The sequence below is a fragment of the Falco cherrug genome, chromosome 15 (genome assembly GCF_023634085.1).
Source record: "Falco cherrug isolate bFalChe1 chromosome 15, bFalChe1.pri, whole genome shotgun sequence".
Taxonomy (NCBI): Eukaryota; Metazoa; Chordata; class Aves; order Falconiformes; family Falconidae; genus Falco; species Falco cherrug.
The window spans coordinates 4,434,658-4,461,216 of record NC_073711.1 but is presented as its reverse complement, the minus strand read 5'-3'; the positions used below and the strand labels follow the sequence as shown (position 1 = coordinate 4,461,216).

The 26,559-nt window shown below is 43.4% G+C and overlaps 1 protein-coding gene across 4 annotated transcripts in view; it reads left to right on the top strand.

Annotated features, from left to right (window-relative positions):
* PAK3 (p21 (RAC1) activated kinase 3) overlaps nucleotides 1-26,559 on the top strand; it is a 198,879-nt gene that overhangs the window by 153,717 nt on the left and 18,603 nt on the right. For all 4 annotated transcript variants that reach the window (XM_055727253.1, XM_055727254.1, XM_055727252.1 and 1 more), the window contains exons 2-7: nucleotides 6,900-7,096; nucleotides 13,399-13,499; nucleotides 18,243-18,396; nucleotides 19,966-20,003; nucleotides 22,546-22,674; nucleotides 23,660-23,822. In XM_055727253.1, the coding sequence (XP_055583228.1) occupies nucleotides 6,922-7,096; nucleotides 13,399-13,499; nucleotides 18,243-18,396; nucleotides 19,966-20,003; nucleotides 22,546-22,674; nucleotides 23,660-23,822 (760 nt within the window). In that variant the 5' untranslated portion in view covers nucleotides 6,900-6,921. The remainder of the gene's footprint in view (nucleotides 1-6,899; nucleotides 7,097-13,398; nucleotides 13,500-18,242; nucleotides 18,397-19,965; nucleotides 20,004-22,545; nucleotides 22,675-23,659; nucleotides 23,823-26,559) is intronic.

The following is a 26,559-nucleotide window of genomic DNA, read 5'->3' as shown; positions in this document are numbered from 1 at the left end:
ATGTTTACCTGCCTGTGAGGGGAATGGGGAGGTTTAATTGGCAAATGTTTGTATTGTGCTTTGAGACACTTGTATGAAAGTGAAGCGTTACTGTTAGGGCTTCTAGATTTATAATTCCTTCTGTAGTTCGTGTGAATGCTCCCTTTTTTCAGGGTTGTATAAAGAAGGGATGCAATGGTGGGTTTGCAACACGCACATGCGGGGGAGGTCCCAGAAAGACATCTTTGCTCCCGAAGGCACTGGGGCACCCTGGCTGCATCTGTCCTACCTGGCAGAGCCAGCCCCACGCACCCACCCCCAGCCCACCAAAGCCAGGGGTGGAAGCAGCAGGGCACAGACTGCCCTGGAGCTATGATGGACCGACCCTGAGCGCCCTCTGCTTCAGCTGAATCTGAATATGGGCCTTTTATTATCAAAAAGGTGTCAGTATTGTGTAACTTAGTTTAAGTTTTGCAGAGAAGGCGGTGAACATCTGTCGTGTAAGCAGTGAAACTGTGACTGCATCCATCCTGTACAACTAGCAAGCTGCTTTTTCAAATGAAGTTTTACGAAAACTGCAAGTAAACATGCAGAACAACTGTATCTGCTTTTCTACATCGGCAGCTGAGCTGGGAAGTACTGTATAAATACTTTCAGGTAGTACTTAACAGAGTGTCTCAGTACTCAATATCTAGAGAGAATCCTTCTCAGTTACATCACCATTGATTTCTTGGAAATGGATGGGTATCACTGGGAGCAGAATTTAGCCTGTATAACTAAGTAATAAAATATCTTTTTGCAGGAAGTATATTTATAAACAAAGAGCGAGCATTGCATCTTCAAGTTACGTTTGCAAAGCAACTGCCTGAAATTTGGCATGGCTCCTTCCAGTCAGGGGATCTTAGAGACAGTTTTGCTGCATCACAAGCTGCAATAGTATCTCTGAGGCTTTGAAAATGAACACCAGTGTCTCTGCAAACAGGATACTCTTTGTGAGTCTTAATTGGAACCAGTTATGTCTGAATGGTGCAGACTTTGAAATAACGTGACCAACCTAAGAAAGCTATTCAAGATCTATCTACAAACAGTATTCCCCAGATACACAGGGGTGAAGAGCTTACTGGGATAAAGGCCCAGCATGAGATTCTGCTCTGAACTTGCACTGAATTGAACCAATTTTCTGTGTGTGTTGTTTTGAAGACATTTTGGTGCTTCAAGCATCTTCCTTCCTTTCCTCTCCCCAGCTTGGCAAGAACTAGATATAAAAATATTATAAGACAAGCTTTTGCAAAGGGGGAATTGAGTCATGGAGAAGCTGAATGCCGTGTATTTGAAGTCAGTGTTTGTCTTTACACTTAACAAAACTGGTGATTGGAAGAGATGGGGGGAAGGGACGTTGGATCGTCTTCTGTAACCCCGTAATAGTTGAGTGGAAGCGACTGGCCTGGCTGAGAATTTAATTTCAGCTTTTGCCACTTGGCTGTGAAGCCCTAGCTAACACAGTCAAATACACTTTTGTATTTTGATACAACAGTCAGTTTCTTTAAATGCTTCCTTAAAGCCAATGGGCATTGAAAGGAATTTTCTTTGGAAGTAGGTGGTTGTTGGGTGTCTGTCCTCTTTGTTGCACACACGCTATTATATTAGGAATTGCCTCTTAAAGGGCTACCAGCACTGCCTTGGTTGCACTAATGGGATCTTTGCAGACTGAGATGAGGAAAATCCTGCTGATTGTGCACTCTGTCTTCTTGGTGAGCACAGGTTAGCCTCTTCCAAGAGCTGTCCCTGCTGACAGCCTGGGTGGCTCCCATAGCTCTGGTGTGCCATGGTGAAGTGCTCTGGTAGCTAGCTGGATTGCAGCAGCACTCAGCAGTGGGGCGCAGGTTTCCCAATGTCTGCATGCAGGACTTAGCAGGACCTCATCTCTGTTGCAGAATTATTCTGCAATCTCAGTTCTGCTTTTTCAAAAGGAGTCTCTAGTGCTCAGGGCTGCAGGAAGAGTGTAAAAAATGTGACAGGAGTGTAAACCGGTGCTCACGCTGTCACCCTGGGCTTGCAGAGCCTGTGGAATATTAGCTTCAAGACCCTGGAACTGCGCCCTACCCTTCAGTTAGTCCTGTGGATTTTGCCGTCTTTTGGGCATGGACTATGTTACTTAAGCATTGTTACTGCTAGAATTTGCAATTCTGATACAGGTGGGAGTTGGATGGGGGTTTTTTGTCATCTTGAGGGGTTTGCTTTCAGTAGGTTCTCCGGGAGAAGGTCTTCAGTGGATGACATGCTTCTTGAAGCACTGCGTAGAAACTTAGTCAGCATGAAGTCAGAGACTTGGGAACTCACCTTGCACCTAAGAAATGGAAGTTTTGTGACCATTTCTTTCCAGGGAAGAATGCAATCAACAGCACCTTGCATGTTGAGTGTAGACGTTACAGGGAGCAAGGCTGCCTGGGAGCCTGCCAGGAGGCATAGCAAAAACTCATGAAACCAGTGTGTTTTGGGTGGAGAGACTTGTGTCTGTATGAACAAGAGGTGCGTGAAGGGGATGAGCCAGCAGAAATTATTCCTGGGAGGCAGGAACTGGTGCTGCTGCAACACTGAAGAGTTCTTAATGAGGCAGTAGCTATTGCTTCTGGGTATGGAAAAAAGGGTACAACTCCCGTCTTACAATCAGGAGGCCAAATACACTGTTTTGCTGAGTTTCTTTTTTTGTGGAGTGCTTCAATGCATGCTTACTGGTTTGTCAGATGATGGGAGCAGTGAAAGCATTTTGTTTTGAAAGGTAATCTCCAAAGAATGAAATTCTCAGTGAACCTCACGTTTATAAGAAACCAAGATAATTAGCTTTTAGAATAGAATACAATATTTCAGTTGAAAGGGACCTGCAGTGATCATCTCATCCGACTGCCTGATCAATTCAGGAGTGACCAAAAGTAAAAGCATACTGTTTAAGGGTGTTGTCCAAATGCCTCTTAAACAGGGACAGGCTTGGGGTGTCAACTGCCTCTCTAGGGAGCTTGTTCCACTGTTTGACCACCTTCTCTGTAAAGAAACTACTTCCTAATGTCCAGGCTTTTGACTCCAATCTTACCAATACCCTTTTATTAAAAAGCACACAAGACCCTCCACCCCCTGCCCCCCCCCCCCCCCCCAAAAAAAAAAAAAAAAAAAGGGAGAGAGAACACCAGAATTTGGCTGCTTGACTGAAGGTATGGCATAGTCATTTCCAATACAGAGAAGCTGGTTTTGGATGGGGTTGTCCCATGCAGGACAAGACTAGCAGGACCAAGGACTTATTATTATGACAGGAAAACCTGGCCCCAGGACAGGGTTTAGCTTGGGCTGTCATGCTGTTGACACTTCTCTGTAATGTAAACCTGAGAAGTTTCTGAGCTGAACATATCTTGTTGGCTCTCTGTTCATTACAGGTTTTCCCAAAATTAAGGTTGGAGTGACTTGGTGCAAAACGCTTAAAATCTGAAGTCTTAACATGGTAGGGAATGTTCTTTTGACATTATTCAGTGGCACATGGAAATTCTCAAAATTAGAATGAATGAAAGAGCAGATGGCCTCTGATCAGGAAAACTGTAAATTTTAAGGCCCTTGGTGTCTATTGCCTTGTGGTTTGCTTTAGTTTTCATTTAGATCAGCTTTAGAAAGTTAATATCAACCATTAAGCCTTTTTAGGCTATCTTCCCCCCTCTTTTTTTTTGTCCTCTGGTTTAGAAGTGAATAAAAGAGCTTTGTACAGTTCTTGAAACTGAGCCTGAAACAGCTCTGAACAAAATATAGTGTTCCTTTCAAAATCTTGGAAATCATTACATCATAGGCAAATTGGGCCAGAAACCGTTAATGGTATTCTTTGTGGAATGAAATCCCATGGGAGGACCTGTTTCAGCAAACTGGCATTGTTTACAAATAGATGCAGTGACAGATGCAGTTGTCCCATTCTGAGGGACAGCTGAAACTTTGTGCCCTGTAATGGACTTCGCAGAATAACCATCTTGCTTTTGGTAACAAGCTGAAGACGTGCCTTGGTGCTTCTGCGGTCAGCCTCAGGCCGGTGATCTGGGCGAGTGAAGGCTGCCTTGGCACTGGGAAAGCATTTGTAGGTGGCTTAAAGAGAAAATAAAGGTCTCTGTCGCCAGAAGCTCCCAGTCTGTGAGAACTGCTGGAGGCACAGGGAGCTGTGTCCCAGTGTCTCTGCTGGGTTCCATGACCTGGGACCTCCCGCCTGCTTCCCTGTGCAGGAATACCTGGGCATCATGCGCTTCGCCTTCCCCGAGATAGCATGTATGGCACGTGTAGGTCTCACTGGTACCGAAACAATAGTTTTCATCACTGTTTGGTTGGTTGTGTTTGGTTTTTTTTTTTTTCTCCCACCCATTACTGAAAACCTTTTTGCATTTCAGGATAGAAATTATGGAGATCAGTAACGTTAACTGTTTGAAACCATTTAGTTCTCTAGACAAATAGGCCAGTCTGTACTTGAAGGTCAGATCAGCACAAGCCCTAGCCTGGGCACAGCGATAGCTATTCCTTGGTGATACGGAGCGTGTTACTGCCGGCATACGTGCTTCCATGGGAGGGTGGGCCATGTCCGTCATCTCCAGGGCAGGTCTCCCAGTCGACCTCTACCTGGACAGCCAGGCTGTGTCGGCCAAACCCTCTCGTGGGGACCGGGCACGTGCTGGCGACGGCGGGGGTCTGAAGGGTCACGTCTGTGCTTCCCCAGGTGGGGTGTTCCAAATGACAAAAACATCATTCTGTCTGACAGCTGCCTCCAGCACGTGACTTCATTAGTTAAGAGCGCGTGATCTTTCCCATGCTTCTGGGCCTGAAGGCAAAGTTCTAGGGAATGACGCCCGGTCGGTGGCTGCCTGTGGTTCAGCATCGCCTGTGGATGCAGGTGGAGGTGGGCAACTCCGTGGTGTAGGGAAGGTCTAGCAGTTCATGTAGGGCTCGAGTCTACAAATAGACATCTTCTTTGGCTGCTGAACACTGTGTTAATCTATCGGTGGAGCAATTGTTCAAGCTGCCCCCAATTTGCTGCAGGCAAAATAGACCAGAATAATTCAGAGCAGTGATTTAACACAAACCAGTTGATGAAGTCAGCTGGGAAGGGTGCTCATACATACTGCTCCCCTGTGGAGGTGCACAGCTGGGGTCACTAACACCTTTCATTTCATGTTTGTGAATCAAGATCTCCAGGATCCTGGCTTCATGCTGTATATACTAGGGAAGGGGCTGTTGCTAGGGTTTTCAGCTGCGTGACCCTGGGATGGGTCCCTGAGCAGCCAGATGTTCAGGAACAGCACTTTGTGGAACCAGGGACCGGTGCAAAACAGAAATGTGATGGTATATTTCATTTATTGTTCTCGTCACTGAGCAAATGCTTTGCATTTCAGCCTAGCATTGTGGGATTTCATTTAGATTAAATGAAAAAATGTAAGTCAAGTAATAAAAAGTGATTGTTTATGTGTAGTAATTAAAAAATTATCACAGAGGCTAAAATGCTTATTTCATGAAAAACAGTCTACAGTGAATATCTCTAAATTTTTCAGTTCATCATTTCATTTTTACGTGGAGGGTATTGTCAGTTAAAGCAATGTGGATTTGATTATCCCCTATTAATACTTTGGCTGGAAATCCTAGCAAAATTCCAGCTATATCAATATAAATGGAATTGTTGAAAACATTAACCTCAGGTGTTCTTTTTTTTAAATACAACAACAAACAAACCAACAAAAAAAACACCCAAAACCCACCCAAACACCCCAAAAACCCTCAGCCGTGGCAGCTTTACCTGACTGAAGTGAGAGCAGCAGTGCTGTTACCAGTTGAGCTTCAGGACTTCTTTGCGTAAGCGACAGTTACCATGTTTGGCTGATACTTCTGAAAAAATAATAATAAAAAAACCCCCTACGATTTCCATAGCTGGAAAACATAAGTTGCTTCATATTTTTTTATTATTATACTTTTATTTGAATTGAAGAAAGAGCTTGTTTCTTAAACCAGCTGCTTAACCCAGACTTGAATTTTAGTATTTAAGATACACTAGAAAGATGAGGAATTTGAGAAGTCTTACCTGCCTGGTGTTTTCCCAGCTTATGAAAGTTTTGTAACCATTTCTGGGTTGCTTTTTTTCACCTTAGGTCAGTACCCATGTTGTTTGTGGTCAACAAAAGATCATACGTATCCACTCCTTGCTGATATACCATACGTGGGACTTTATGGTTGCACTTACTCAAAGCTGTGCCACAAACAACCCTGTGGTGACAGGCCTGTGTGGTAGCAGGACAAAAAGAGAAGACTTTAACTGTTTTCAGGATGTGATAATTTTTCTTAGGTTTTGATGGATTTTAAAGCAAACACGTGCTCTACTTTTATGTGCAAGAAAGTTTTTCATTGGTACTTCTGAAAGAATTTCCTTGGGGAAGGTCATTCCTTCTGAAGCCCCACAGTCCCAGGTCTAAACTCTCTCTGAACACAGCAGGAAGAGAACAGAGATCTTTCTGCTGGCTGTCCATATCCCCCCAACATGCTCCTTGTTTCTTACATCATAAAAATGGTTCACTACGATACCAGGTAGTTTCAGTAAAACATTTAAATTTTCCTTTGTAAGTCTGATTTTAGAGGAAAATTCGGATTGTAAACAACTGCAAGAGAAAAGTTGTAAATAAAGGTTTAAAAAGGCTATAATGGAGAGAAAAAAAGCTTTTCTTTTTTTGGTAATACAGTAATTTTTAGGAATTGGCTGTTGCATTTATTTATAGCAACCAGCGGTAACCTTATTCAGAGCAAACGTCTAATAGAGAGGTTTCTTTACTCCACCAGAAGGCGTTTCTTGCCCTCTTCCCTCCCCAGGACCCCAGCCTTGGCATCCTTACTTGACAGGCATGCTTTCTGTTCTGCTTTTGCAGGAGGCTGTGAGGGCTGCTGAAGATGTCCGATAGTCTGGATATTGAAGAGAAACCTCCAGCCCCACCGTTGAGAATGAACAGCAACAATCGCGATTCTTCAGCACTAAACCACAGTTCAAAACCGCTCCCCATGGCCCCTGAGGAGAAGAACAAGAAAGCCAGGCTTCGCTCCATCTTCCCAGGAGGAGGGGATAAAAGTAAAGTATCAGCAGTGTGAATGGGTGGCTACGTCTCTGTTTGCTTTCTGTTGGTTGGTCGTGGCCGTCTTCCTGCCGCTGTTTTCTTTCTGTTTCAGCTGCAGAATCTGGTAAAGTCCTTCCAAAGCCTTCTGTGCCAAATACTCTAGTAACATGTTTCAGAAGAGGAGGAGGTGTTCAGTCAGTTACTTTGCTGTCTTGGAAAAGCCAGTAAAACGTGCACACATTGTGGGACTTGCCTTTTAAAAATAACTTTATAGTTGAGCTGGGGAATCCTTTCCTTTGGATTTTGCTTTGCATTTGCAGTAAAAGCAGAGATGAGGTGGTGTACTTTTGAAAATACCTTTGCAGAAATGAAAGGCAACATGCCTGACACTCTGGGGGTTGTTTTAAATGCACTTACATTCCAGGAACAGGAACAAGGCTCTTGCTTTTTGCTTTTGCAGTGAGAGTGGATGCAGAATTGGCTTGGTTTAAAACCTGCTAGGTGTGGTTACAGCAAGAGTCTTTTAAATGTACAGGAAACAGCATTTCAGTTCCCATTCTTTGAAATGCATGTGCAGAAGGGAGTTGGTTTGAGTTAGTGTATTTACAGAATTCAGGGAAGAGATCTTTTTTGTAATGCGGTAGGAACTGGTGGGCTTCACCCACAAGTGCTGAGGGAGCTGATGTCTTTGCAAGGCCACTCTTGATTATCTTTGAAAAGTTATGGTGACTGGGGGATGTTTCTGGTGTCTGTAAGACAGCAAATGTCACTTCTGTCTTTAAGAAGGAGGATCTGGGGAACTGTGGGCCAGTTAGTCTCACCTTGGTCCTTGGGAAACTAGTGGAGCAAGTCCTCGTGGAAACCATTTCCACACACATGAAGGATAAGAATGTGTTTGGGAATAGTCAGCACAGCTTTACGAAGGGGAGTATATGCTGAGGCATACTGACAGCCTCCTACCACGAGATGACAGGCTTGGTGGTGGAGTGCAGCGTGTTGTTCCTACTTTAGTAAGGAGTTCAATGCACCTTCCCATAGCATCCTCACAGTCAAACCGATGAAGTACCATCTGGATAAGCTGACAGCGAGGTGGACTGAAAACTGGCTGAAATGCTGGGCTCAGAGGGTTGTGACCAGCAGCATGAAATCCAGCTGCATTTTAAGGGGGATTCTGCCTTCAATGTGTGTCACTGTTCCTCCAAGTGGAGCTCAGAACTAAGGAACTGCGGTCATTCCCTTGCAGCTCCAGCTCACCGGCACTGCTCGTGAGCCTCTTCCATGGGTCACGGGAGCAGCTGGAGGTGGGTCTGGCATTCTGAACTCCTCACTGGCAGCAGGAGGCACAATTCCAGCCCCATTCCTCCCCTGGTCAGGTGCAGTCCTGATGCTTCCTCTCATGCGAAGGCTGTGGCTGGATGGGCCCGTTCCTCAGGCAGACCTGGCCTAAGGTTGCTCTGCAGAGTGCTTCCCAAAATGTCCCCTTCTCAGAGCAAAACTAATTTTCAGTTGATTCTTTTTAAAGGCCAAAAGTAAAATCTCTCCCTGCTTGTTTAATTCCTGGGAGGATTTGGGTCAGTTCTTCCCTGGCTGCCAGCAGGATGGTATCACGCCTCTCTGAGGGAACGTTTCTTCGGTAGGAGGTGCAGCGTGAAGTGCATGCAGAAACGGGGAGATCCAGAAACAACCCCTCCTGGAAATGATCAGTGACATAAAAAATGTAATTAACACCAGTCAGAGCAATCTTAAGAAACATACAAGTACCATGATTTTAAATGTGACTGTGAGGCAAGGTAAGCTAAGGGTTACAGCTTGGTCTTTGTTGGGTGGAATAATAAATGGAGGAAGTTTAGCTTGGCTGGCCAAGCCCCTTCAGGTCACTTCATCTCAGGGTTGGTTTGTGGGTCAGAGTATCAGCTGGCCTGTACGTGCTTCACAGACTGTGACACATTTTTGAGAGTCCTGCTTATAAAGCTGAAGATGATTGATGTGGCTGCTCTGGGCTGGTGCAGTGCTTGCAGCATCTCACAACTTTATATTAATAGTCCACCACTGGTACTAGCGAACAGAGTATGAAGAAAACACCATGACAGAGTGTTTCTGTCTGAACCTGCAGGAACTTTGTCTTTCACTTGCTTGCCAGACAGGAGGGATGCAAGGACGGATATGCTGCGGTGTGTTCTCTCCATGGCAATGGTGCATGCTGGGACTGCTGTGCTCAGGGAACAGGAATCTTTCGTAGTCACTCTCCTGTTGGAATGTAGAGGTTTCAGTTAGGGTTTGAGCACTTCTTTGTTTAAAACCCTGTTTTGGTAAGCTGTGATGACTCTCTGGGACCTATCTGTGCTTCTGCAGTTGAAACAAGCCACTTAGGCATTAGTGTCTTGCTCCTTCCCATAGCACCTGACCTCCTGGCTGTCCTTGGTATAGCTCCTCTCAGCCTTGTCTCTGGGATGAAGTACCCCATTTCCTGGGGGCAGGAAGCCAAGGCAGGCAGCTGACATACGTTTCCGGTGTCATGTGGGCAGTCTGTGTGGAACAAGGAGCTGAACCTGTTCCCCCATAGCTGAGGCTGAAGCTGTGAAATTGGCCTTCCTTCCTCAGAGCTGATGATGGTGATGGGAACTGTGGTGGAGTTCATAGCGTTAGTGTTTCCTTTCAGCAGCGCTTGTTACCTCAGGAGAATTGAGAGCAGAAAGAAATTACTTGCATCCTTCTGGTTGTTTGATACAGCCTTGTTCTTCTTTCATTAAACCGCCTGTAATTGCTGTGCTATGAAATAAATTAATACTGTGTGTGAGCTGGTGGCTCCATGAAGGCACTGTAGAGCATTCAACCTAAAGCAACGCGAGGGGAGGGCCCACCACAGCTCCGATGCCCCTTTCAGCTTGAGAGGGTACATCCTTGTCAAGATTTCTGGGTGAATAATGGTACTTCCACGGAAGCTGCTCTAAACTTAGCTGCAGATGGGAGCGGCATCTGACCTTCACTCATCTGATTGCCTCCTGTACAGAAAAACAAGAGAAGAGGGAAGGAGAGAAACCCAGTGGGTTAAGATTAATGGAGGAGAAAGAAAAGGACAAGGCTGCTGCAGTAGGACAGGAGGAGCAGGGCAGGAAGGATGCTGGGAGGGACAGTGGGAGAAGGGATGGAGGAAAGAGCAGAATGTGATGAGGAGGCAAGCAAACAGGAGGGCATAAGCGTGAGGTCAAACCCTTCCTTCTTCTTTGGAGAAAAGCTATCAGTTAGCTGGGTCACATTTTGCTCCCAAACAACTGCTTTGTTAACATAATAATGATGATGGTGATGCAGACTGCGTGAGACCAAACACTCTTTCCTTGGAGTCTTTTAATCTGTAATTGCTGCTGAGGTGGTGTGGGTGACCCTCATGGCTAACTGCTGTGCAGCAGGAGTGTATTGCGAGGGGCATTTATAAGAAAATCAAATAGGAATGTCCAGGATAAAACCCTCAAATCCAGTCAGTCGCTGCTTCAAGTCAGTCGTGCCTTTTCATATCATTTTGCCAACTTATGTGAAATAGAAGTGATTTGAGTTGCAGGGCACAGGGAGAAGTGTCAAAGCTTTCAGACGGGAGAGGGGCAAGGGTGTTGCAAGGAGATGTTTAATTCTGTATTTAGTTCATAGTTTATCAGCATTTGGACCATAGGTTTATACCTGCAGTCTGGTAGGCAGAGGTCCCTGAAGCAGATGTGCCAGATCTTGGGGAATGAGCTGGAACGCTTGTCCTCCAGCAGAAGAGGCCTAAAATGGACAAGTGCTGCTTTTGATAGAATGTTTTCTGTAATGCCTTATTTTGCTTTTAGATTTGGCTGTTGCTTTAAACTGAGTTTGATGATCCTTTAAATCTAATTTTCACTGCATATGCTTGGAAACGATGAGGTAGGAGAAGCCAGTTTTGTTGTCTGCAATAGAAAGCTATATGTGCTGAACGGGGGTGACATCCTGTAACTGGCAACATCTATCCTGAAAGCTGAACAACATAATCTTAGAGATAAAAGAAGGGGGAGAGCATTTGCATTTGTATTTGATATATTGCTGCCATCTTTACTGAATGCTAAATGAAAATAATTCATCAATTAACATTGTGCAGGGGTGTGCAGTACAGACAAAAGGTGACAGTGAATTATTTAATGAGGATAAATGCAACAATGCAGAGAAAGGATTAAAAACATCCAAAATCCTCTAGACTATAATTATGAGGAGCAGCACATCTTCCAACTAAAGGAGGCTGGGAGGCAGAGTAAGAAATATGTGCAAAGGGAGGCCTTGTGGAGCTATCTGTGAGCAAAGACAGACCCTGGGCGGGAGGGGTGCTGATACAGGGTTCAGCCTTTGGATGAGACCCCTAGGTAAAGTTAGGAAGCTGGCAAACGTAATACTAAAACACCAAAGGAAGATGTTAATTAAAAGTCTGTGAGCATAGTAGTGCTTTATGTTAGAAGGCTTATGTGCCAGAAGATAAATTCAGCAAAGCTCCATCCTGGTTGATACTGGTAGAAGGGGATGCTTGCTTGCGTGAAATAAGACACGTGCAGGCTTGTCTTCATCTGTTTTTGATGTGCATAGCATGACTGTCACTGGTGCTGCACTGAGGGAGTACAGGACCTGAACAAACTGCTCCTTTCTCTCCTGTTGATGCATAATTATGGCGTGTGTGTTCGTTTTCATATTCCCGTTAATGTATGGTGATCCGCTGGCCTTTAGAGATCCTGATACAGAGTATCGTGGTGATAGGCGCAGCATAAACCTTTTGTGTATCTCTGGGCTTTTCACAACTGCTGGCGTGAAGTCGCGTCACATCACGTCTATAGAGCCAGCCTGCTCAGGACCATGGTGAGGGTATGTAAACCAGACACGCATTAAATGGGCGAGAAGGGCAGCAGAGAGAGGTGGGATGCTGGGGAGCAGAGCACTTCCTTTAAAGATGTGACGTGGTGTGACCTTTTTGTATCCTACATGAGCACTTTATGCATGTCTTATTTCCTGAGTTAGCGTTAATAACTTCCGCATACTGCACGTGGGCACTGTAACATTTGTTCTGTTCCAATCATTTAGCATTTTTCCATTGAAATGACAAATGTATTTGGTGGAATGGCAGTTGCCCTCTGGGCTGTTCCAGGTGTACCACTGGCACTAGAGAAGATGCTATAAATAACTCTGTACTGTATTATTCAACCATGTGGTAGTTAGTCTTGGAGCATGCTGGTTCTCCAGGGAAGCCAAATATTTCAGGTACCTGCCAGAGAGATGTTTGAATGTGGGTTTATGCTGTGTTTATCTGGGTGTTTGGGAGTTGTCCAGAATTGGCATTATTGTCACCATTTTTCAGAGAAATCTCGCTTGAACATGGATTCTTGATGCACCAGAGTGAAGGCAGCTTCTCACAGCCTTTATTCCACTCACTCTTTATCAGGGTCAATAAAACTGGGCTGAAGTGAGATTTGTTGATAGTAAAAAGCACAGGAGATGGATGACCCGAGGGATGTTACTTTAAAAAGGTGTTATAATACAAGGGAGATAAGAAACATATGCAGATCGACTGACTCCAAGTCTGTCCTTCAGTAAGGTACTCCACACTCTGTGAGTACTGGTGGAGTGATTTAAAACCAAGGAATTCCTGGAAACTAATGAAGTTTGGGTGTTATGGTTATTTGTCTTAGTTGTGAGCTCAGATGAAGCTTTTCCAATGGCATTTTTTGCTGTGCAGATTCTGTGGTTTCTAATACAGAGCTGCTGCTTCTTCAGCCTTTTACTCAGAAAGGTGTCTTCTCCTGAGCAGCCTGTTTTCACGGAACTTGTAGGAACCTGGTTATGTTAAGAAACTTATCTCTGATTTGGCTGAGTTTGACACTAGGTCCAAAGTGTGTGGAGGAAAGACACACATGCACACAGGCGTGCACCTGCATGTCCTGGGGTGCTTCTGCAGGAACCCACAGAGCAAAGTCAAACACGAGTCAGTTGCTAGATATGGAAAAAGTGACGAAAAAAAGAACTGCTAATAGCAATCGTACTGGTTAGAGATAGCCTAAGAAGGCTACTTCATGAACAGCTTGCTTTGGCAGCTGTGACACTCGATTGGAAGAAACACAAAATGAAATGACACCTAGATGCTCCAGACCTTCCCCCACAGGGCTCGACAGTTAGGCTGGTGGTGTATTAGTTTGTGTCTGTTTGTCAAGTAAGATGGGCGTTAATGATTTTCTGCTTCTGAAATGCTATTTTGCGAACACCTGATTGTGAAAATTTTTGAATGAAAAGCTGTGCAGAGAATAAGTGCGTGTTAACGTTTTGCCTCTAGCCAACAAGAAGAAAGAGAAAGAACGTCCTGAGATATCTCTTCCTTCAGACTTCGAACATACCATTCATGTGGGATTTGATGCCGTCACTGGAGAATTCACAGTAAGTAACTGCTGAATTGTGTGCTTACCAGAGATTCTAGTTTCTTGATGGTCAAATAGCCTCCTGTTGCCAGAAACGTCAGATGACAGCAGTCAGGCTGTGAAGAAAGAGACTTTTATTTGCTGGGCTTAGGGTTTGGGGTGTTTTACTTCTGATTCAGGCTGCTTTTTTTTTCTCCAAGGATTGTCAGCAGAGTGTCTGTGGAAAATGAAATCTTGGAAGAATGTAGGTGTATGCTTTTACCAGTCACACAAGCTGCTACAGGGCTTGGTTATTCAGTGTCTTTGGAAAAGCATAAAAAACCCTCACACATGTACATAATATATGTCTTGCTATGGACAGTCAGACCCAAAGCACAAAGTCCAGCTGCTCTGCAGACAGCCCTTGGAGACACCCAGAAAGAGGCAGCATTGTGGAAGTCCATTCGTTTTAATTTAATGTCCTTCAAGATACGTCCATAGACTAGGTGACCAGACAGTTCCTAGCCTTTATGTATCAATAAAATAGTAGTCAGCTTTTTCTACTTATATCATGACAAAGCGTATGAAGTGTTGGGAAAAATGAGTCTGATGGAAGCTCCTTGAAGTGTGCAGGGGGCTTCAAAGCATTTTCTCTCAGACTACTAGTTAGGTGCTGAAACCATTAATCCTTAACTCTAAGATGGCCGTAAGCTTACGTTTGGTTGAGCTGTGGAGGTGAGAGGAAGCATTAGCAACTCTGTACCATCAGTAGTACCCTGTGAGCTAAGTGGTCAGACTGTGTTATCACCATGTGTCAAATGGTAAAGTGTGCTAGTACTGACTGGCTGCATACACCAAACAGGATGGGACAAATCATTTGCCTGGGCAAAGGATGGTTAATTTTCCGAGTGTGAGCCCTAAGTGTGATCTCTTCATCACTTCCTACTTTGATTGCTCCCTTTGCTCCTCAGAAACATTTCTTGAAGCTGGAAACTTTCTGTATGCTACAGTAGCAATAGCAATAACAACAATAACAATAGAAGAAAAAACCACACATTTAATGAAAGCATGTCTTCAAAAGAGTAGTGAAATTGAATTATCCTTAGTAATTAGGAAATACAGCTACATTGAAAATATGTGGATTACTTAATTAGCCTTTTTAAAATAGATGTCGCTTACAAAATCTTACTTCAAAATTTCTGTGCCAAACCCTAGGGCTTGATTAAATGCTCGTTTTAAAAGCCCGGATGTGGTCATTTTTCATCAGAAACTTAACATAAAGCTTTCAGAATTGTGTTTTCCCTACTATCTATCCTGGTTTTCCTCTTCCCCCACCCCACCCCCACCCCCTGTAGTCACTTTATTGTTCAGATTAATCTTCAGTGCCATTCTCTTTGCCTTGGTATCATATTATACATTCTGTTACTTTCTGCTTTCGTTTTCTCCCTTTTGTGTTTGCATCCCTTCTTCTTGTCTAGCTTTTCTTTCCTTCCTTCTTCATTTCACTGTTCTCCCCACTGAATGTTCAGTTGTTCTTATTCTATATTTGTTCTTCCTTTCAGCCTTCTGCCTTTATTTCTACCCTGTGCTTCAGACTTTTTCCTTCTGGCTCAATGCAAATGCGATGGGTCACAATCGTGGTCTCTCGTAGACTAACTGGTGGTGAGGATCCCAGTTAGTTTCACGTCCCTGCCAGCTGGAACAAAAAGGAGGGATGTCGAGGTTAACACACTTCAGTTCTAAGCACAAGCACTCTCTATCAGTACTTCAGAGATCACGGTTTGGATTGATTTGAATGTTATTATTATCATCCGGTGTGTCAAAACAGTCTCTAGCATCAGAGATTTTTTTGTGGGGGTGTGTGTCAGATGCCAGCAGCACAGGTCCTGGACTTTTATAGAACAAAACGATTGTGCGTGGCTAAAGATGTCCACCTTTATTGCTATAGCACAATTTTTTCTTAATATCCTTCTCCCTTTCAAAACAGTGGACATTAGACGGCTGCTGTTTTACAATTGCACAATATTTCTACAATAATACTTGTTCCTACAGTGTGGAAGTGCAGTGCTGTGGTTTGAGAAGGCGCTAACCAATTTGAAACAAACCAGAGGGACAGGTGTCGTCCTCCATGCAGCTTGCCAGGGTAGGACTTAACACTGTAGTCCTTAGTGGAGTGAAATGTCAAAGCAAGGGGATTTTTGTACCATTAAGAACTAGCTATCAGCTCCCAACTAACCCTAGATGCGTTACGTTACATGAGGCATGTTTGATTTGTCCCAACCTGGATACAACCCACGTATCAGCTGGGTAGCCATGTGGTAAGTGTGTCCTGCTGAAGGGACTGCCACTTGCCATATCATGTAAAAATATTCCCACTGTCTAGTGATCACACCGTCTGTCTCTTTCAAAAGTTTGGAAGTGCCATGGGAATGTCCAATAAATGTGCAAATATATATGGGGTTTGGTTTTTTTGTTTCAGATTATTACAGTTGTCATGCCAGTAGCGTCTGCTCCACTGGTTATGTGCATTGCATTGGGCCATTTTCTGACACCCCCAGTCACCCCCCAGATGCATTACCTGGTTGCTGTTAGTTGCATCTCCAGTCAGTTGCATGGTCTCCTGAGTATCTGGCTTTCAGGCTTGAGCACCAAGCTGTGTTGTTGCTCATGAAATACGTTGTATCTCCATTTCACTGTGCTTGGAGCAACCGCATTCGCTAAGAAGTAGGGCTTTTAAAGCTCAAAGTGGAATTGGTTGGAAACTGTTGGGTGGGAGCATGCTGCTAGAGCTTTATGTTGATTTATTTTGAAGAAACAGTTGCATTTTCTGAATGGAGGAAGAAGCGTGGTTTGCAGGGCTTTGGGGAGTGCGTTTTGTAAGGCATGCGTTTTTGAAAGAGTTTCCTGATCCCTAGTCTAGAAGGAAATGTGGTCACCCACCAAACTTTTAAAGTTTCAAGATTCTGACATTAGCAAGTGGGAGAAAGTTTTGGCTATAGATGTGAAGAAGTTGCACACTGTTAATCGAATCAAGCATTTCTTTAGAATTGGCCTGATTTTCAGTCACACATAGATTGTTTCTGTTACGACAATACACGACCTCCCAGTGTGAAAACCGAGTTGGACCAGCTGCTTTTTCCACTGCACTTTGACTCGGGCACTGGCCAATTGTGATCTCAGGGCTGGAGAACCATTGGAAAAAACCTGGTGTAGAGCCATTCAAAAATGCTGACCTGGCTTTCAAAACTAGACAAATAGCAAAAGCCCGGATCTTTCTCTATTATAACTTCTTCTTTTTTAATGAAGAAAAGAAATCATGGGTAATTTTTCCTCAGTAATGTATTTTTATGAGGGAAAGAAAAACTGATTTATAAAAGAGAGGAGGGGGAATGATGCTTCCAAACTTTGGAACAGTTGTGATTTTTCCGTTTTCCTAAGCCTGCCTTCCTGTAGCCTGTCCACCACCTAATCTGTTTGGTATCTACCTTGTAACTCCCATTTTAGATGGGACTTCCCCATTTTGGCCCATTGGTTTCTTCCTACCACCTTCTAAGTTGTCCCACATCCTGTTTTAACTTTCTTTTCTTTCTTTATTTACGTCCATTACAGCCAGATCTCTATGGCTCACAGATGTGCACAGGGAAGCTCCCAGAGGTGCGTCACAGGCCCAAAAGAATCTTGCATCAAAATGCTTCTTTGAGATGTCATAGCACTGCAGCAGCAGGTTGATGTGTGTGCAGTAGATTTGTTGCTTGGCTTATCCCACTTTTTTTTCATTAATCCTAAACTTTGGAGGCCCATGTCACACATTGTTTTGTGGAGAACTTCTTAGGCAGAAGCTGTATTTAAGTGTTTACCTAGATTGGGGTGGCGCCAAGGCGAAGTGTAAATGTACTTCAGGTGTAGCTTTTCATTCAGTAAGCCCTAGAATTCGCTGATAGATGTTGGCTGTGCAGTAAATGGGGAAAATTACAGGCTTTCAGATTTAGGAAATTATACTGGATATTTAAAGCAATTTTTCACCGATACAATTTCAATGCAGAGTTGCGGCTTTCAGCAATTGGATCAATTTTCAAATGCCACCCTCACTCATAAGATGTCCTAGAATTCATCCAAGGCTTTGGCACTCTCAGCCTGTTTTTGGAGTCCCTGGTTTCTGCATATTTACAGTAGAGAACCTACAGCGCTACAGGAGCTCAAGAAAGGAGACATCCTTAGCAGCAGTGGTACAACTCAGTGTTACAATTTTGAGAATTTAAATGCAGATTCTTAACCCCGCAGTGTTCCCTGGTATGCTGAAAATGAATTGTATCAGGGTGGGGTTTACCTTTCAATCGGACAGCAGCGATCATTTCAGCAAAATGTGTTTGTGTTATTAAGCATTAAAAATCCAGTGTAAAGCTCCTAAAATACACTGTGTTGTCCACAAATTTAGAATAGTCTTGTTATGTCTGCACTGAATCACCAGGAAAACAAGCTAAGCCTTAAATCATTATTTCATGGAAGAGCAGAGTTGATTTAAAGATGAGTTTCATGCACTTTTTTTCCTATCACAGTCATAACTTTCTTTTCTTTTTAAAGTTGGATCCTGGTTTTAGCTCTGTATTTTGATAGAGAAGAGAATGATTGCATCTAACGTATAAGCTATTAATTTTAATCGTAAGGTGTCAATCAAAATTTCTGAAAAGTAATCTTACAGGTAGCATGGGATCTTGGTAAAGATCTGTGAGGCCACAGCTGTTAAATATTCTAAATCTGCGTTCTTTCCACTTGACATCTACAGGGCATTCCAGAGCAGTGGGCCAGGCTACTACAGACCTCCAACATAACTAAACTGGAGCAGAAGAAGAACCCACAAGCTGTCCTAGATGTTCTCAAATTTTATGATTCCAAAGAAACAGTTAACAACCAGAAATATATGAGCTTTACGTCAGGAGGTAAGTAGATCTCACTGCGCAAAAGGGAGCGTCAGGCCAGAGTTCAACATTCAAGCGGTCAAGAAGCAACCTTAAAAAATTCCGCTTTGTGGAATAGTCCTGAAATGAATTATATTTCTCCTTTTGTCCCCTAAATGTCATTGAAACTGCAACTTTTCTTTGTCAGTTGTTTTTAGAACGAAGGTCATGTTTACTTTTTCTTTCTTTGCATCCGTGTTCCTTCTCAGCGTTCACAGTGGGGTGTAGGCTATACTTGTTTCGTGCATTTTGTGAGTTGCTCTTGGATCCTTTGAGCAACAGGTTATGGACTATGGGGATTTTTGGTGATCCTTTGTGATACAGGAGAATTTTCAAGGGTTGTTTTATGTTACTGGTGGCGAAGTTGTTTGGTTTTTTTTACTGTGCATAAATTCGCAAACAGTTCTGGAATGGCTGCTATTGTGATGTCAAGACATGTTGCTCCAGTAGGATAAGATGGAATGCTGGGTATCCAGGGCAGTCTCTGCTGCTTACTCATTCAGGGAAGAGACTCATTTAGGTGTTCCTGTCCAAATTTTTCCTATTATTTTACTTTTGCTGGACTCCACAGCCAGGCTGGTGAGACACCTAGGAAGTAAGTAGAGGTTTTTACTAGGTGTGGCATATCTGGCCTTTGTATCCATGTGTTCCTTTGCTATTCCTGGACAACTGAGTTGTTTTAAACAGAAATACTATTAAGATACCATTAGTTTGGTAAAGCTCATGTTAGCAGCTTCAGCTAATAAGGGGGTGTCCCTGTCCAATGGGGTATGGACAGCATTTGTAGTTTAACCTGCAGTGATTCAGTTCCCTACGCGTAATAGCATGTGGCAGTAGGATCTGTAATTTCCTCAGGTTGCTGGTTCAGCTAATACAACTTCCAAAATGAAGACTGGGACAGCTTCTCAGAAGTCCTCCTGAAACCTGTGCAGTTATCTCCAGAATTGACTAATGCTTATTTTGACAGAAAGCATATTTTTTCTAAATTGCATAATGAAGAGATTTGACTGTCTAACATGACGCTTAATGTTTCCTAAAATAGCACTTATTTTTGTGATGAAATGCAAAATTCAAAACAGTTAATGTATGCTCCTGAACTCAGGAGCTGTTACTGTGCTCTCAGAGTAGAACTGCCGCAGCTAAGGGGGGTTTGGGGGAAGCTTTTATGGGGAAATATTTTCAGCAAGCTAAAGAGAATCAATGCATGCAATTTATTTTTCTTTTTTTTAAAAAAAAAAAAAAAAGCTGCTTTAGCTCTTGGGCAGAACAGAACTATTGACTTTTACAGAACAATTTGCATTTTCATGACCAAGTTTCTATTTGTTTTGTTTACTGGCAAAACAGGGCAAAAAAATAGGCACAAGAAACTGTAGACGAATAACTTAGTATATTGTCCTGTTATCTTGCTTGCTATGTAAAATACCTGTTGCTGCTGGAGGGGTGTTGTGAAAAAAAAAAATGCTATCTGTTTGGATTTACTTGTTCTGTGGGATTCCCCACAACAGGCAGTTTTGTAACAGCATCTGGTTAATTTTCCCTTGCACATTGCAGATAAAAGCGCCCGTGGATACATAGAAGGCCATCCTTCGGTGAGTGTGAAAGTAACCTTTTCCTTGCATAGTGTGTAAGAATTGTGGAGCAAGCTTGAGCTTTGCCTTTTAGGATAGAGTGCCAGCCTTGTAGGCAGAGAGAAAGTACGTTTTAGTGTCTTTGCAGTGGAAAAGGAATCACTGGCTGTTTTCTAATTTTCTGTTTAAGGACTCTTAGATAGGTGAAAGTCTGGTTTTGCAGACAGAAGATTGCTTGCTGTTCTTAGCCATGGTGATACATAATTCGCAACAATATGCAATACTGTCTAATTAGCCCATTTTAATTTAGTTTTAACAACTAAGAATCTCCTCCTATTAAATTTTACCATTTATCATTAGTACAGCTGAATATGTAGCTGAATATAAATAAGGTTATAATTGATATGTAACTCACTGGAACCATTGAAAGAAAGTTTTAAATAATCATCCACTCTAATTAATACTGGATTGCCATAGCAATCCCAGAGATGTAGTCATGACAGCGTCATTAATGTTGACCAGGTTTATTAGTGTTAATGTTAATGCATTAAATAGAAAATGACTGAATGGGGGTTTGGCCTTTATTTTCAAGTGTTAAGCAACTTAATTTTAGGTTTGTGATTGCACAGCAAGGGCTGTGTATAATGAAATGGAAATCATCTTTGAATATTCACACTTCAGATTTTCAATTGATGCACTTTCATTATCTTTAATAAAATCTTTAAAAGGAAGTTTGGGGTTCGCCAGAGTGCAGTAAGTCTTCCCAATAGTTTTTCCAGTGGGTATGGACACATCGGCAGCTGCTGTGGTATTTTGTTCTGGCAGACATAGGTGGTGAGACAGTCAAGATGTCGGCTTTCAAAAGTTACCGACTCAGAGGATGCTGCTTGAATGTTATAGCACAGGGAAAACAACTCTTGACAGGATCAAGTAGTCATTGGAATGACTTTAATTTCATTTTGCTCCTTAATGGGAGTCTTGTGTTAAATAACATTACATTGTATATGTTCTAGCTGCACAATTTAATGCTGTCAGACCAAGCTGGGAGCCCAATGGAAAAGACAGTTACAAGAATTGGACATAACAGAAGTGTGATTATTCCCTTGGTTATTTTTCCCTTAATCATCTTCTGGCCACATGTAAGCAAGGTGCTAATGATGCATAGAAAGCATCTGACGTAATGTCTGACAAAGTAACATTCACCTTCCCATTAGGGCACCCCTTGCTTGGCAGAGTTGGCCCTTTAACTGGTGTTTAGGGTGTCTGATGTATCGTTCCCTGCTTTGGCTGGATCAGTAGCCTGTCACCATCTACCTTTAAAAGCTGGGCAATGGAACGGAGCCTCAGAGAAAATGCCAGACTCTGCGTGTGTGTATATGACAGTGTGTTCAAGTACAGGTGACTTAAGGCACTGACACAGCCATCCATACAGTAACACACAGGCGTGAAGATTAGGTCTCCCTGGACCAAGTTGGTGCCATTTTTGCGTTATCTTTAAAAGGTAATGCAAATGAGATGTGAATATGTAGAATAGCGCCTTTGATTTGCTTCAGTTCTCCAAATGGCTTGTAGCTAGCTTTAAAGCAGCAAACACTTTACAAGACACCTTTTCATTTATTTTTTGTTTCCCCAGCAAATCTGTGACATGATAGAACCCCCTGCTTTGAGTAGCCTCTGGGACTGGGGGGGCGGGTATCGACGCACCTAACTTTAAATATCTGTGCTGCAGACTTCAATTTGCATGTAGACAACTGATCAGCCAGGCTTCCCTTGGCGGCCCTGTATTTGCAGTCTGCCTGAAGGGTGACTGCACCCTGGCAGTGGCTTTTATTTTCTGCTGCCAGTAACAGGAGCCTGGGGGAGCAGTCAGGATGCCTGCCTGGCAGCTCCGGGCAGGTCGGCAGGCTGAACCTCGCTGCTGAGGGCTGCGCTCGCTCTGCGGTACCGTTGTGGTAAGAACAGGCAAACCGTGAAAAGCTCAATGTGTTCACTGACGATTAGGTAAAGAGGATGGTGCTGAAAAAGATGCTGCTAAACAGGCAAATTCAGTGTGGTGGAAGCGGGCAATATGATTATTCTGCGGGTAAAACAGTAAAGAAACAAATAGCCTTTCTCTCCAAAATCAAATTCCCAGCAAGACGATGAAGGAGGCTTTGCACTTCGAAGTGTGTTAATTAACCTAGCCAGTAGACACCTGTTAGCTTAATTAACTGTTACCATTTCTGTAGACACAATGCCAAAGCAATTAACCAGCAACTAGATGTGATTTCTAGTGATATATTCAAGTATTACGTTTTGTGAAATTAGAAATTGACTAAGCATGGGAATGATTTAGTTGTTTTTAGCAAAAATGAAATACGCCAAGATGAATTAACAAAACAGCGTGGTAATTTGTAACCTTTAAATTGTGTTGTGCTGTGTGTGAATTAGAACTGAGGCTCGTAGGACTGTAGGCACATCTTGATCGGTTTCTGATGTCTAAGCAGACTAAAGTTGTGGGTGATTATCGAACCTCCCAAATGCTGGAATGGTGACTGTCACTCAAGCTACTGTCTGTCCACAGAGCACAAAAACAGCATCAGAACCCCCGCTAGCTCCCTCTGTTTCTGAGGAAGAGGATGAAGACGATGAAGAGGAAGATGACAATGAACCTCCACCTGTAATTGCGCCTCGGCCTGAACATACAAAATCAGTAAGTCCCAGCTTCGGTTAGCGCTGTATTTGATGTCGTTCAGAGCTGCATGTTTCTTAGTCGGGCAGCACTCGCCATTTGGGGATGAAGGCTGAGGGTTGGAGTCCTACCATGACATAGTGTTTCACCCAAGCCACTGACAGCAGAAAAATCTGGTTTGAACTTTCACATTGAGCTAGGAGTTTCCTGTGATTCTAATAGGGACCATGAGTTTGTCTTAGTATCAGGTAAGAAATAGCATTGTGTCTTTTAATGCCACCGGTGTAAAAGTGAACAACTGTGTCTGAAGTATCTGTGTAAGCTCTCTGTCATCAGTGGAGAGAGTGGTCATCAGACACAGTTCATGCCCTCGCAGGATACGTAGGAGAAACTGTTCCCTGGGAGGTACCTGTCCCTCTCCACAGACTGTATAAGGAGCTAGGAGAAGAGCTTAGACTACACCTTCAACTTTTACATGAGTGGAGTTTGGTGGGAAGAACCCCACGCAGCTAGGTGTTGTAAAGAGAAGGTGCCTGAAGGACTGGAACACGGTTCCTAGTGGCCACTCCCTGAAGGCTGGGACACTGGTGAGAAGGCAGTTCAGCAGTCGTGATCAGAAGAGGGAAATGCTCCCTGCTTCTATTCAGACACGTACCAACTGAAGAGTCATTTTGTTACCCCTGAAAACACATGAGCATCAAGGAACAAGGCTCTGGGGCCCTGGCCCTGGCCAGATCTATTTCTGTATCCTTAGAACGCAGTAAATTCATTGTTTCAGTCATCTTTCAGAAAATTAATGAAAATTGAAAATGACAGTGGCCATGAACTTGTGTAAAACTAGCTTTCATTTTTGCCTGCGTCGTTTGAGAAGTGGACAGCAAACACAAACATTTTAAGAGCCCTGGATGTGGCAGACAGCATCTTCCTAAGGCTTTGCATTTGTGATAGGATCTCAGGGGCATCTCTGCAAAGCACCTTTCTGACACAAAATAATTTCTTGTCACAGATCTACACACGCTCTGTAATTGAACCTGCCGCTGCACCAGCACCAGCTAAAGAAGCCACCACTCCTCAACCTGAGAACTCGAACACGAACACTTTGTACAGAAACACAGACCGGCAGCGAAAAAAATCCAAGATGACAGATGAGGAGATCCTAGAGAAACTGAGTATGTTTTCTGCATTTCTTGTGTGATAAAGCAGTACCGCATGCGTGCCTCGGGATTATACGTACCAAGTGGTCGTCCTCTCTTTAGTGGCAGTCACTGACGACTCCCTACACAAAGTGTTACTGTGGGAGCGAGAGCACGCTTGGGGTATTCCTCCTGCCTCTGAGGGCAGCTGTGACCGGGGTGGATGTGCCTGAGCTTCCTTCTGTGCTGAAGGCAAGAGCAGAGATTGTTTCTGGTTGAGCAGAAGGCCGTGACCTAGTGAATGACCTAGTGAACTCCTGTGTGCCGATGGACAAATTGAACAGAGTATTAGGGTTACTAAATTCTCTTCACACTCCTGACTTTCTCACCAGTCATCAGAACCAAATTATTTTCCAGAAATGTGTTCGAGTTTTGGTTGGTTTTTTTCAGTTGGGTTTTTTGTTGTTGTTTTTGTTTGATTTGGTTTGGTTTTTTACCAGTAGACATCTACAGCACTACGCTGTTGCCTTCAGCCTGAAGGAGCTCTCCTGCCTCAAATATTGTATTGGTGCCAATTTTATGATTGTTGTTACTACTAATAGTTTTGCTAATATATTTGAGTTAGTTTTTGTTAGAAGTCTACATTTTTGTCAGAGAGAACTCCTTTGAAGAAACATCAGTTGACACCATGGATAGAGAGGAAGAGGTGTTTTCAGTGTGTCCTCCCCTTCAACAAAAAAACAGGCAATTTTATAACAATCCTTTTTTTTTCTCTCTTTTTTTGTCTTAGCATAAAACTGCACTGCAAGCATTTCTCAGGAGCCAGCCTCCAGCACATTCCCTGTATATTCCTCAGACACGTGGCACTTTGTCATAGCTGCTTCCCAGCCAGTTAATACTATTAGAAACATTTGGCCCCAACCCCCCGTGCAGATCATACTCTAGGATAACACACCAAGTCCTTGTGATGCTGCGGTACAACCAGTTTAATCTGCTTCTGGCATGTAGTAGCTGGCAGTGCTGTGTTCTCAGATAATCAATTGTTAGGTTCATAACATAGTGAAGTTTACTCTGTGTCTACCATTAACTGTTAGGACAGAAAGTGGATTGATCTACACTTCCTTGTGTTTGATCTCAAAGTCAATAATGGTCCGTCTTTAATGGGGCAGCTGTTTGTGAAGGGGTGCAGTCTGCCTGTGGCTTCTTCACAGTGGTTGTCGGTGCTCATTGTTGTGCTACACCAACCTTTTTGTCGTACCTGCCCCGCCACTGATGGCTGGTGTGACTGCAGAGGCTCAAGCCTTCCTTAGCTGAGAGATTTCAGCTGCCTGTGTAGAGTTTTTTGCACCCTCAGCAGGTTGACAGAACTATAAGGAGCTGTATGCCAGTGGCGTTAGGGTCTGTCCAAGGGGTAAGTTCAGTAGCTTTAGCTGAGAGCACACTGAAATAAACTCCAGAGCAGGCAGTTAGTTACCTGCAGGTATGTAAGCCTGTAAAGGGAGGAATTGTAGCTTCTTCAGCTGAGGCTAAATGTTTGAGGCAGGCTTTCGCCGTGAGATCGGTAGGTACCCTGCATACGTGAACGTAAGTACACGTGTCGTTCCTTCACGCTTCTGCGTATGCCAGATGGAGGGCTGAGCCCTTGAGTTATTGTGTGTAATATCTTTGAAATATTACATGCTTTCATGCTTTTTCTTTCTTAAGAATTTGATACCAAGTGAGCAAGGTCTGAAGGTCTGCCTTGGGCAAATTGTGATGTGGACAGTGAAAATCTTTTTGTGCTTTCTTGAAGCTATGTGAAAACAGGGGATGATGCTTTTTTGTTATAGACCTGGGGTAATTATATTTAAGAATGTCGTGGTTGTTTTTTTACTGTTTTGTTTTGTTTTAACTTGTATGACGTCTCCATCTTGCCTACTTCCCCCACAAGTGATTTTATGCTACTTTTGGAAGATGTCCTCTGCCCTCTTTTATTTTAGATTGCTTTCATAATTCTTTTTGGTTTGAAATAACTTGGGGTTTTTTAGAGCCACTTTCATTGCAAGTTTTACTAGGGAGTAAAGCCTGTAATATTGAGATAAGATCAAACAAAATTCTGTCTGTAATGAAATCACGAATATGTTCCACTGTAATTACAAAACAGAAGTGGCCCAGTTCTGCTTTCTTAGCCACTTAATTTAGGACTCAATAAAGGAAAGTGCTTAAAGACATCAAATTGCTGATAGGTTTATCTTCTGTCTGGAGTAGGGAGTGCCTCTCTGAACTGGAGGCACGTACCAGTGACTTTGTTGATTTTAGTGCTGTCATATTTGATGTGCATTGGCTTAAGCACAGGAAACCAGCCTCAAACACAAACTTGTGAAAACAGCTACTCATGTTTTGAGGGAAAACTCCAGAAATCTGAACTGCAAAATCTCTGCCAAATTGGGAAGAATCTTTTTCAAAATATTTATTACGCAGTCTTTTTCTTCTGAACTTCTATGAACTTCTGATATCTGTTGTGATAGATACATGGTTCCATTAACTGGCTGAAAATAGCACCTAGCCAGACACCGACGGCACAGCGTTTTCCCTGTTACCCAGCCCAGAGCAGGATTACGGCCGCGTTTGGTGTGGTACTGCAGAGTCTCAGGGGGATCCCTGTCTGGGGGACGGTTAAGCTCAGCAGTGTGAGCAAGGGGGTATGCTTTCTCGTCTCTCATCCCTTCTTCCAGTCAGTTAAAAAGGAGTCCCGGAGTCCTCCGGTCATGTTCTTCTTGACTGAAGAGTTATC